The sequence below is a fragment of the Lissotriton helveticus genome, chromosome 3_1 (genome assembly GCF_964261635.1).
Source record: "Lissotriton helveticus chromosome 3_1, aLisHel1.1, whole genome shotgun sequence".
Classification (NCBI taxonomy): domain Eukaryota; kingdom Metazoa; phylum Chordata; class Amphibia; order Caudata; family Salamandridae; genus Lissotriton; species Lissotriton helveticus.
The window spans coordinates 1538404385-1538417809 of record NC_136061.1 but is presented as its reverse complement, the minus strand read 5'-3'; the positions used below and the strand labels follow the sequence as shown (position 1 = coordinate 1538417809).

The 13425-nt window shown below is 43.2% G+C and overlaps 1 protein-coding gene across 6 annotated transcripts in view; it reads right to left on the bottom strand.

Moving 5' to 3' along the window:
• IFT46 (intraflagellar transport 46) overlaps positions 1–10971 on the bottom strand; it is a 119564-nt gene extending 108593 nt beyond the window's left edge. For 2 of the 6 annotated variants that reach the window (XM_078682234.1, XM_078682235.1), the window contains exon 1: positions 10596–10971. In XM_078682234.1, coding sequence (XP_078538360.1) covers positions 10596–10964 — 369 coding nt within the window. In that variant the 5' untranslated portion in view covers positions 10965–10971. The other 4 variants (XM_078682236.1, XM_078682238.1, XM_078682239.1 and 1 more) reach the window with 3 other exon arrangements.
• Between the last annotated feature and the right edge of the window lie 2454 nt (positions 10972–13425).

Here is a 13425-nt window from a genome sequence, read left to right as displayed (position 1 = left end):
AACATAGTTCGTGTGATGAGTCAGATACAGACCCAGAGAATGATTTGCCAGCCACCGCCATGAAAACTAAGAAGGCTGCTTGGGGGCAGGAGCAAGCGCAAAGAGAATTAAGTTGGGACCACTCTTCCGCTCAGCCTCTAATGGGCAGTCCCCTGTTGGAGCAAAAACAACTGTCCCTGTTAGAGTCGATACACCAAGAGATTTTAGCTCACATAGAGGAGACGCGCCAGGATAGTCGGAAATCGCAAGCTGCGATGAGGAAAATGCAGGGAGTGGTGCGGAAATTATCTAAAGCTTGTGCCACTACGGGAGATAGTGTCAAACCTGGAGGAGCGTGTGATGGCAACAGAAACTGCGGTGGCAGGAGCTGTATCCAAGGTCGATGCTCAATGCTCTCAGGTGACAGATATACAGTGGAAGCTGGAGGAGATGGAAAACAGGCTCCGAAGAAATAACCTGAGAGTTTTAGGAATTCCTGAGGGGGCAGAAGGTTTGGACATAAGGGCTTATATCATCAAGCTTTTTCAACAAGCCTTTCCTGAGCTGTCTAGTTGGGACTGGCCAAAAGAGCTACAAAGAGTGCACCGATTTCCCTTCAAACTACGAAGGAACGCCAGGGATGGGGATAAACCCAGGGCAGTACTGATTTTTCTGGGTAACTTTGTCCTACGACAGGCAATTGCGGATAAGGCGAGACCTGATGCCAGGAGAAATGTAGATGGTGTGTCGTTCTTTGTCCGCCCGGACTTTTGCCACGCGACTGTGGAAAGACGCTGGCGTCTTAGAGGGCTGATAAAACCCTTTCAGGATAAGAAACTTCAAGCTATTTGATTAACCCAGCACAGCTAAAAGTAATTAATGAAGGGAAAACGCTGTGTTTTTCCTCAGAAGTGAAGGCTAAGGAGTATCTAGATAGCCTGGGCAAATAGATCCAGATAAATTGACAGTTTAATTATATCACAAATGGTACAATAGGTATAAATTGATGCATCGTTAGATCACTGGTAATGGCTCTGTGTGTGCAAAACTTTTGAATGTAATTTTTTTTTCTTTTTTTTCTCTTTGGGTTTCTTTGGTTTGTAGGTACTAGTAAGGTAGGTCTAGCCGTCCTCGTCGTAAACAATGCACATCCATCACATGCACAGACTAGATCTGTGCGCCTCACAGAGTGGGGGGGGTAGAGGTAGGTGGGTCGGGGAGTAGGGAAGGGGGGTGTGGGAGAGGGAGGGTGGGGGGTGCAGAAGGTTGAAAATGGAAAAAGGGAATATAAAATGCATTACTGTTTTGGTTGATTTACCCGGACAAAAAGAGCAGACAATCAAATATAATAGACCTAAGCGACAGGGCTCACAGGGACGTCAAAACAAAAGTCGAGATGATAGACTGTAGTATCTGTACTTTAAATGTGGGTGGCCTAAATGACTGGAGGAAGAGACAAAGACTGGCCCACTTTGTTAAATTTAATAAAATAGACGTGCTCTGTCTCCAGGAGACGCATCTCCCTTGGGCGAAGAGGAACCTTTTGTTCTTAAACGGTTTCGAGTTGGTCGCCTGTTCCTCACAATCTACTATGATCAGGGGGGTAGCCATTTTGGTTAGGAAATCCCTGGGTGGCGTCAAAAGGGTGAAGGCAGATAGCCATGGGAGATGGGTTATCTCAGAGTCGGAAATTGGCCTAACTTTGTGTGTAATCTATGGTTCTAACGGGGATGACCCAGAGATTTTTGATTTCTTGGAGATTGAATTAGTCGGTTGGCCGGGACCTCTAATAGTTTGTGGAGATCTAAATATCTCAGCTAACTGGGATGATAATGCAAAGTATGTCGGACGAAAACCTAGGGTCTTCAGGGCGATCAAGGCACTTATGGGATCATTGACTTTAACCGATGTTTGGGGCACAAAAGAACCACAAAACCCCGGCTTTACCTACTTCTCGAATCCAGCCCAGAAGCATTCCAAATTGGACTATTTGTTTATCTCCTCTTCAGAAATCAATAGAGTTACCATCACTAGGTTACCGAGGGTGCTGTCGGATCACAACCCGTTGGTAATTCAGTATAAAAGGGTTGGTGGTGAAAGATTGAAATCCTCCTGGACCTTTGAGAGGAGACTATTGGCAGATCCAAGATTTGTAGCCCATATTAAGAACTGGTTGGAAGCCTTTTTTGATGCTAATAAATATAGCGCCTCTCGTAATATAGTATGGGAATCTTTCAAAACAGCTTTGAGAGGGGAGACCGTTAGTTTTTCAGTAAAATTGAAAAAGGAAGATAGGATGGAGGAAACCCAACTGCTGGAGAGATTAACGATTATTGAAGAAGAGCATGTCAAGATTATAGCATCAGGTGGGGATGGAAGCAATAGCTATAATGCCCTCTCTGCTACTAAGGCAGAATTACAGAAATTGGTTACCCAAAAGGCAATAGGGGATTATCAGGCTACTAGACCAACCGTTATGAAACAGGCGAACATGCCGGTAGAGCTCTTGCTCTCCGTTTAAGACAAGAGAAGTCCAAAAATGTAATCTCAAAGACAGTGGAAAGGGGTAAAGAATATACTGAAGCTAAAGAGATTCTATATGTTTTTAGAGAATTTTATCAGAGACTATACGACGAGGAGGCTAGGGACTGAGAACAGCAGGATAGTATTGAAGATTCAGGACCACGCCTTGATACCTTACTACAAGAAGAACTAGACAAGGATATTACCCAATTGGAGATTAAGACTGCCTCACATGAGTTGGCCTCGGGAAAGGCTGCAGGCCCCAACGGCATTCCCCTGGAGGTTTATAAGAGCATAGAATCGGAAATCATTCTTCTTCTTGTAGATCTTTTTAATGGGATTGTTTGTTCTGGGCAGACCCCGGACTCATGGAAAGAGACAAACATCATTATCTTCCATAAAAAAGGGAAACCCAGTGAGAATCCAGGGTCATATAGACCTATCTCGCTTATTAACACTGACACCAAGCTATATTCTAAGATCTGGGCTTTGAGGTTGGGCAGGATCATAGGCGGTCTCGTTTCCCCTTGGCAGCATGGGTTCGTCCCCGGACGTGGAACGACGGATCATACCAGCAGAGCTATAGCTTTATTTGATGCCCATGCTGCCACGGGAGGGGAGATGGCCATGATCCTGCTCGACGCAGAGAAGGCCTTTGATCCGGTGGTCTGGAGCTTTCTTTGGGATATCTTAGCAAGAAAAGGGTTTGGGCAGAAAACTATTAGAGCACTAAGGGCGATGTACCAAGATCCAGTTGCTAGACTGACGATTATGGGTGAGAAATCGAACCTGTTTTCAATAAAGAGAGGAACCCGTCAAGGGTGCCCGTGCTCCCCGATTCTTTTTTCCCTTTATATTGATCCGTTAATCCAGGCTATATTAGGGTGTTCCAGGTTAAGACCAGTGGTTTTTAATGAATATGAAAATAAAGTTTTAGCATACGCGGATGATATCGCGGTATTCTCATCCGATCCCCAGCAGGCAATGGAGGTCCTGTCAGGTCTGACGAAAAAATTTGGTGCTACCTCGGGGTACTTATTAAATGAAGCGAAGACCCAGATTATCTGCACAAAAAACATTGTGAAATCTGATCCTAGATTTGTAGACGCAGCAGTATATCTAGAGGTGAAAATTAATGCCTCTGTAGATAAAATTGTGGAAGAAAATTATACACCACTTATTAAATCAATTAAATCCGATTTGAGAAGGTGGGACGGGCTACATCTATCATTGATTGGGAGGGTGAATGCTGTCAAAATGACAATGTTTCCTAAGGTATTATATTTATTTCGGGCCATACCTTTATTTCTCGAGGAGAAAATAATTATGAATATGGAATCAATGTTTATCAAATTTATTTGGCAATTTGGGAAGGTAAGGCGGTCCACTAATTTGTTGTCCCTCCCGAAAGATAGGGGGGGGGTTGGCTCTACCCAACCTAAAATTGTATCATTGGACCTGTCTTCTGACCCAAATGACAGTGCTTTTTCAGCAAGAGACTTATCTTAATGACTTAACTACAGAAATTGAATGTCCCCCATCTATATTTGAGCTATTGTTAGGAAGAAAGGCGTTGGGTTTAATGTTATGCGAAATTGACCGTAGATTTTACAAAAAGGCGAGGTATAAGAATATTGAAGGTGTCTGGCAAGTTTGGAAGGCTTGTAAAAAGTTCTGTAACATCCCCAAAATCAATCCATATCTACATATTCATAACTCAAGCCTCCTCTCAGCAATAGAAGCAGATAGGACTTTCAAAGTTTGGGGAGGATTGGGCATTAAATCGTTGGGGCAATTAATGGATGGAGAGGGGATAGTAAGATTTGATGCCCTACAAAATAGTTTTGGAATCCCAGACAATCATTGGTTTGTTTACACCCAAATGGTACGCTCATTGAAGGCTCAGAGACCAAAAGTGCTACCTCCCGCTATAAGCCCCACACTGGATGCACTGACAAGAGGGTGTAAAAAAATTAGGATCCTGTATAACATTCTTATTTCAGAGATCCAAGATGATGTGGATAAGACCGAGGTAGCCTGGGCTAGAAAATTGGGAAATCCAGATATAGATGTTGACCAGGCCCTATTGTTGAATAAAAAGATTTTTAGAGCCACAAATTTAAAGGCCCAACATTACAAAACGGTATTTAATCTGTACTATATCCCAGCGAAATTATTTGCATGGGGGGTCAGGGCCGACGATACGTGTCCAAGGTGCGGGAATGGTCAAGCAGACCTATTACATATGTTTTTTAACTGCAACCTTTTAACCCCAGTTAAGAACGAGATTGAAAATTTTTGGGAGGGACTGCTAGGTCATAAGATCGATCTATCCCCTACTCTAATGATTTTGGGCACTGACTAATTTAAAACTGGGGAAAGAGGAAGAAGCATTGATTTTATATCCGTGGCTGTGCTCAGGCTTTTAATCTCGGCAGGATGGAAGGATATCACGGCTCCATCCTTCCAAATGTGGCTCTCCAGGCTGCTTGGAATTCATAATATTGAGTCCTGCCTGTATGAACAAAAGGGTTTAAAAACACGGGATTTTGGAAGAAGGTTCTGGGCCCCTGTCACAGACTGGAGGCAGTCGAAGTTGTAATAGTCTAGATGAAATCTTTCTTTTTATGGGCTATTATCTCCATGCGTATCCTTTTAAGATCAAACTTTTATGAATTGTAAATAAGATGAATTTGGTCCTGTTTTATTGTGCTGTCTGAATATGTATGTCTAACCGTATTATCTATTGACTGTATATCTCTGTTGAGTCTGACATTTAAAGAACTGCTGCTTTTATATCCGGATTAATTCAATAATGTTTTCTATTCATTGTAATTGCTCTTATATTCCCAATAAAAAAAAATAAAAAAATAAAAGAATTTACTATAGGGAGATTTATAATATATTTTCTAAACAAAAAAAAAAAAAGAATAGATTAAATTCTTAAATTTACTGGTTGTATGTTTCAAAAATGATGTTACAGCAACTGTGACGGATTTATTTTGTTTAGGAAGTTTTTAAATCTCGGAGCTTCAAGACATAGTACATTTTCTGCTCCCAAGTTCTCTGTGCTCCTAAGACGATAAGCAATTAGCTGGGTGAGTGGCTTTATGCGCATTGCAGCACATTCTAAATGTTATCTTAGTTTTGATTGGAAGCCAGTTCATATCTCTTAATACGTCTGAATGTAATTGCATTTTATGAAGATGATAATAGTTGCCACTTTGCTATTTGAGCACATTAATATGAAAAGGACCCTGCTAGCATAGCATTTCCAAAGTCTAGCTGGGAAAAGTGAAGAATGTGTGTAGGAAGCTGGCTCTGTATATACCGTACCAAAATGAGGTATAGTGTGCACAGAGTCCAATGGAACCCCAAAGGTAGGCTGAGGTAAAAGTAGATAGCACCTTACTCTCTATTTGTGGCAGTGTGGGTGAGCAGTAAGGCTTTATCAGAGGGCAGTGGTAAGCATTTATTGTTTAAACTCAAGCAAGAAATGCTGTCACACACTCAAAAATTTAACTCAGACCAATTTGTTTTTATAAAAATATTATTTTGTTATTTTATTTCTAGAACCAAGCCAGGCCTGATGCAGGTAATTGAACTAATACTTTGCAATACTTATGCAATTAATTACAGTTGAATGCAGGGTCAAATGCAGTTGTTTTTTTTGCAGGAAAGTCAATAATCAGAATTACTTTTCAGTTACTTTGTAGATTACAATACCTATTAATTCTTAGATTACTTTTTACGTTACTTTTTCTAATCAATGTGATATGCATAGATATCATACTGAGACATTTCCTAGACAAAAAGGTAAGTATTCACTTTTCGTACATTTGCAGTTTTTCAAACTTTCATACAAACCAACTCCCCAGAAGAATTTTCAAGGAAAAGCAGCCAATGCAATCCTATGGGAGAAAATGAAGTTATCAGTTTCAGGTAAGTACTTGTTTGTGGGAGTTGGTATTCTGGGGTTAGAAACAGGGTTACCCCAGTGTCGACGATGTACTGTCAGAACATCCTCAGCGGCACTAGGGAGGCCGGGAGCAGAGTGCTGAGGCCCAATGTTATCCAATGTTGAATAGGGGGCCTCAGGGTGGTGGCTGCTCACGAGCAGGCCACAAGGTTGTGGGAGCAAAGCTCCTGGACTGAAGCTCAGGGCAAAGGGGGATCCAGTTTAGCACACAAGGTGCACTCATAGCAGCACAGGGGCACCTGGGTGCATGGTGCTGTTTTGGCGTTGAGTTGCCAGTTTGGGATTTTGGCTGCAGGCTCGGTGCAGGAAGACTTCTGGGAGGAACCAACAGCTAGGCAGGTAAATTGGAGGGCTCAGGGACGTAGGTGCACCTCGGGTTCTCTTCTCCAGGGCGCAGGACGGCTGACTGCAGGGGTGTCTTTTAAGGTCAGATTTCACCTTACTGGGCCACTCGTGTTTGGGGGGTCTCCGTGCAGAGGCTGCAGGTGCCATTGAGTAGTCCTGGAGGGGTCAACCCTACAGTGGACTTAAGACTCTTGAGCTCTAGGGGACCTCGCTGGGAAACTCGGCCGTAGGTGTCAGGTGCAGTGGTGGTTCCAGGCGTCAGGCTTCTTTGTCCTCAGAAGGCTCTGTGTCTTTCTTGGCTGTTTCTTTTGCACAGAGCTGCGGTTCACAGGGGGTCCAGTATTTGTCCAGTATTTGTGGAAGGCAGTCTGTCCTCCCAGGGGTTCTGGAGGTCGCTGGCCGAAGGAGAAGGTGACTTTTGGCACAGGATCTCTGGATACTGCAGACGGGCCGGTAGGGCTGGGGCCAAGCCAGTTCTTCTCTGCAGGCTCCTCAAGTGGGCGTCTTCTTTCATCCTTCTTCTTCGTAGGTTGCCAGAATATGTTCTTGGTTCAGGGCTACCCCCTAAACACTGTATTTAGGGGGCGCTTTAGGGGTCTCTAGGTCAGTAGCCAATGGACTACTGACCTTAGGGTGACTACACCCTTGGTGTGCTCGCCCCACGTGGGGGGAGTGGGCACAATCGCTAATCCTGATTGGAGAGTGCCTGCCATCTGCAAGATGGCAGGCACAGAAGAGTGCGCTTCACCTCGCCTCCCCCACCTGAGGCGTGGGGTTGCCAGAGGTGGGCACACCTTCTGGGCTGTTCTAATTTTTCCTGCCTGCCTTCCAGCCAAAAAGGAGGGGACACAGGAAGGGGGCATGCTCCTGTTAGCAGGAGAGGCTGGGGGTCACGTTACAAAGGCGGCAAGGCCTTTGAAGCTCCCATGCCACAGATGGCTCTTCCTGGCCTGGGGGAGGTGTGACCACCTCCGCCCAGGAAAGGATTTGTTTCTGGGCTCAGGGAGAGAAGGCTCCCACCCCAGGGGTCCGGAAACATGGCTTGTGGTGACAGGCTGTTTACCAGTCAGAGACGCCACCAAATGTTGTTTGTTTTTCAGGGGCATCTCTAAGAAGCCCTCTGAGTGCATTGTATAATAAATCCCACACTGGCCTGAGTGTGGGTTTATTATGCTGAGAAGTTTGATACCAAACTTCCCAGAATTCAGTAAAGCCATTATGGTGCTGTGGAGTTTGTAATGACAAACTCCCATACCATATACTTGTTATGGCTTTACTGCACTTACGACTTAAGACACTGTAGGGGTACAGTGCTCATTCAACTATACCCTCACCAGTGGTATAGTGCACCCAGCTGTTTTGGTGTCTTACCAATACCATAGGCAGTGGGTTGACTCTTCACTTTTCTCTGCACCAAAACATGCAGCCTGCAATGGCAGAACGTGTGTGTTAAGGTACCTAACCTCTAAGGGTGGCACAATATGTGCTGCAGGCCTAAGAGGCCTTCCCTGGTCACAGTGCCATTGGTACCCATGGTACCTTTTACAAGGGACTTACATGATGCCATAAGAGGTGCCAATTGGGGGTACAAGGTACAGTTTTGGGAAAGAACACAGGCCCTGGGAACCTGATTGACAGGGACCCATGGCACATCAACTCAAAGTGCATCAGAAATCTGGCAAAAAGTGGTGGGTTACTGCAATAGCAACCCAGCTACCTACAATGTGAACTAGTGTTCTCTAAGAAAAATGTGTATTTGATTAATTGAGGGAATGGAGGTGGAACTTAGCAGGTTTTATTACTGTATTTATTTGAGGTACGCGAGAATGTGGTGTCAACAGTACCACCCAAAGATTTACTGTGGTAGGTGCAGCAAAGCCTTGTTATGGAGCAAATTAATTTTTTTAGTTTGTGAGTGATAAAAAGCTCAATTTTCTGGATTATGGAGATGTGTTCAGATATCCATTGAAGCTGAAAGGGAACAATGACCTCTGTAGGTTTGGACGAACATAGACAGCGACAGCATATGTTCGGCAAGTGAATTATGGTCAGGGACCCTGGAATTATGAGAATCTGATGCCACTGCACTTTCCACATAACAATGAATTTGCCATATTTGCCACATAATTCTTCATATACTGAGTAGTCTAAAGATTTTAACAAAAAAAAGTTCTCGCTCAAACGGATCAAAAAGTTGCTAAAAACTCTAACGTGCTGCTGCACAGGGGACGGTCCTTTGCAAAGGCTGACTGCTCATTTTTCAGTAGATTGCTGTATTTGGACGTAGAACTGGTACTAATGAAGTGAAACCTTTGTCCAGACAGTGCGATCATATCTAATATGACAATATAATTAATACGATCAGTACACCCCTGACACAGAATTCCATGGGCGTAACTATGACCAACACGTGCCTACATATGGCGCAAGCACAACTTGCTAAACTCAAATCTTTTTCAATAATTCACATTGGCTGTAAGTGCTTCCAGTAACTCCAATGCTCTAGGCGCTACATTCCAGAACAAGATCTGAAATCTCTTGCTCATAACAAGGTGCTCTTCAGAATCGACTATTGTAACTTTTCCTTGACTGGTCTCCCCAAAACCAATTTCATCCCCAGAAATCGAACCTACACTTTGCAGCTCACTTTGTTTGTGGGGCCAGAAAACATCACACCTATGCTGGCCCCTCTCCACTGATTACTGCCTATTTAAGCCAGGGCTATATACACGACTGTTTGCATCACCCATAAGGCCCTACACTAATCCACTCCTTGTTACATGTCAGACAAACTCAAGCTATCGGGAAGTTCTAGACCAAGGCGAAACGCTGGAGCATGGATGCTAGAACCCCGACCTTTAAAAAGGAACAACTCTTGGCACAATCCTTCTCGGGTAGCGCAACCAGAATTCGGAACGCATTTATCTCAAAAACCTACATGTTACCACCTTGCTGGTGACCTACCAAACTGAACTAAAAGCCTCCCTCCTTTAACAATATTTTAGGTAAGACACTGCAGCTAATTATTTCCAATAGGGAGACATTACCTCCGTTTCATCAGGCACTTACAACCCATTCACGGTTGATATACTTCTTGTACAATGTGTTTTTTTCTGTAATGATTTACCATCCTATACTTCTTGACATTATGGAACTATATTTGGTAATGTTGAACCCACTGTAACTATCCTTCTTACGACATATGTCTGCTTTACGTCGCTCTAGCACCTTTGGGTAATGTCAGCGCTATGTAAGAAGGCATACATAAATATGACACCAGTAACGCCGTGCACGAATCACTCTCTGGCTGTACGTGGTCTCGCAGTCACACTCCAATTCTTCACCCTGTCAGTGCCATGGCTTTACAACTGAGATCAGGCGTCGTCCACATCCATCCATCAGCACTGATCCACAGGCTCGGGCATACCCAACATTCCGTACACTCAATACAGCCTCCCAAACTTCGACAACTATGGTGTGGTCCCAGGTTCTACTTCGACGTCGTCTATAGCGTGGGTTCAATCCACTCCCCCCGCGTCTCTGGGACAACTTTGGCTCTACCTCGGCAGCTCAGTCACACAAACCGTCCCTGTCCCCACACTCGGTAGATCCTGCGTCGTCCCTCCTCCCCCGGCACCCGCCGGTCTTATTACCTGCAGCCCCTCCTCTGCCTCTTCCATCTCCTACACTGATTGTAAAGCCCCAAACAGTCGAGGAATCTTTACCTCGTAAGGCCACCGTCCGATCCCCGAGCTCTGTATATAATTACCATGGAAACAACCGGGCTTGGTAACAAGCCTCGCGAGACATTCGACAGCCATCTTGGAGCGGGGGGTTCGCTTAGACACATTTCAGTGCCGAAATGGAAGGACGGACTCAGTAGGAGGAAACTAGAGCCCAAAATGGCCGTTGATTTCTCCGATATGGCTAGTGATAGGCAAAACTTTGCAGCCCTAATGTTTTCTTCCTCATCCGTTAGTTCAAGAACCTGCGAAGGTGTGTTTTGTAGAGGTGCAGTGGCAGCCTGGTGTATAGCAATGCGCGTCTCTTTCGGGTTTTGTAAACCTTTTCGAAGAGCGTTGAGAGCTGTTTCGGGTTCTGGACCGCTGTGGTTTCCCCATGATGTCCAATTTTTCATTATCCTGCTCGGACTTACGATAGCACGTGTGTTGGGTAGCGGTGACCGTTTCGCCACGAGTTTTCAGGGTTGTTATTATGTAGCTCTTATTTAAATGGACCAGTCTTGAAAGCTATTCAATGAAAAAAAGGTTAAAGTGATATTATAGTTAGACATAAAACTATATAGAAATAATATTTTACTTAAAAAAATATTTTGGGAATTTAATTAAAAAAAACAAAGGTTAAAGGGCCGTTCCAGTTAGATAAAAATGTCAATTAAAACAACATTTTTCATGACAAATGCACTGAAATCCACCAGTTATAGTTGTACTGTATTGTATTGTAACTGCATTTATATAGCGCTTACTACCCATGACGAGGCGTCAAATCACTTTTTCTGCGAGTAGCATGCTACTCAGAACCCTTAAAGGATTAGTGGTGAATTAGTATTGTGAAATAGGAAAATAATTTGAGTGGTGGATGTGTTAGTCAGTTATTAGGATTGAGAAGGATAGTGGAGGAATAGAAGAGGGAAAAGGGTTTGCATTTATATAGCTCTTGCTACTCCTGATGAGGTGTTGAAGCTCTTTTTTGGTGAGTAGCAAGCTACTCCAGAACCCATAAAGTATTAGTGGTGAATTAGTATAGTGAATTATGAAAGTAATTTGAGTGGTGGATATGTTAGTTATTTGGATTGAGAAGGAAAAGGGAAGAGTCTAGAATTTATGTTTATTTTTTTATTTTATAGCTGTAGTAGGGGGTTTGGGGTGAGTAAAGGAGAGGTGGAGGGGATTTAGTATAGGGAAGTATGAAATTAATTGGAGTGGTGGATATGTTATTCGGTTTTTTGGATTGAAAATGAATAGTGGAGGGATAGAAGAGGGAAGGAGTGATAGAAGAGGGAAGGTTCAGGAATCTTTTTTATTAGTTCATAGCAGTAGGAGGGGCTTAGGGGTGAGTAAAAGGGGATTGGAGGGGAATAGTAAGAGGTTAGGGTTTAGAAAGGCTTGTTTTGGAGATCTTAATAGTAAAAGAGGTATGAGATGATGCAAGGAGGGGTGTAAGAGGGAAGAGTCTAGAAAGGGTTATTTTGGGGATCAAAGTAGTGGTACAGGGTTTGAGATGAATGAGAAAGTGGAGGTAGAGGATATGTTGATAGAGGTATGGGGTGAGAAATACGGTAGTGCATTGGAAAGAGTAGAAGAATGAGTTTGAGATAAGTCCTAGAGTTGAGGTAGAGGATATATTGATAGTGGTATAGGGTGAGACATAGGGTAGTGCATTGGATATGCTGAATTAAAAGAAAAGTAATAAATATATAGATACATAAGTACATGGAAGGTATAGATATACATAAGGAAGGTAGTATATGTAGATTAAAGATGCATTAAATAAACTCCAGCTTTCAAGTGTTGTACTTTGAATTTTTTTTGGGGGGGGGGGGGTTCTACAGTGAAGCAATTGTAGATAAATAGTTATGATAAAAGATTTACTTATTTATGCAGTCTCTTATATACATGTTAAAACATAGACTAATGTAACTATCAGTATTGTGTACATTTGTTAAGCAGAACTAAGAAATATCTATATTTTCAACACAATTATACACGTTTATACAAAGCAATACACATATATAGGTACATATCTTTAGTCCAAATAAATGCTTATTATATACATAGGGAATATTCTGTATATTTCTGTTTGCGTGTGATGGTTATGTGGGGAAGAGCCAATTCTTTAGTAGTTTTCTAAAGATAAGGTGGTTATCTGTGGATTTTATGTTGGGGTAAAGAGTTTCATAGTTTGGCGGCTTGAACAGAGAAGGATGTGCCACCCAGGGGTTTTCTTGTACGTTGGGATTTTGAGGCAAGGTGCCACTCTAGTGCAGCGGTTCCTTTATTGAATGTGTTTGGTGATTTTATTCATGATGAAGAGCGGTCCTGTTCCATGTATCGCTTTGTGGATGATACAAAGCAGCTTGAACGTGGATCTTCTGGCAAATGGTAACCAATGCAGGGCTTTCAAGGCATGGGCGATGTAGTCATGTGGCTTTATATGTAAGAGTAGTCTGGCAGCTGAGTTTTGAATCCGTTGTAGTCTTTTCATAGTCTTCAAAGGTGATCCGTGGCAGAGGCTATTGGCGTAATTAAGTTTGGAGAGAACAAGGGAGATGGTTGCCTGGCCCTTGCGTGTAAATCATAGATGGGGGAAGATTTGTCGCAGCGTTTTTATAGTAACAAAGCTTGATCTTGCCAATTTGTTCACTTGGACATTTATTGATAGCTTGGAGTCCATAGTCATTACGAGCTTTCGTACTTCCTTCGATACTTTACACAGTGTTCCCAGATCATCAGGTCAGGCGGCGAGGGGAGTTATCATTTTTCCAATTTTCTCAAGTACCTATAACTTGTGCCCTAAGGTAACGAACTCGTGCCCATGGGAGCTGAACCCCAATAATCAACCAAAGTCCAATAATTTTG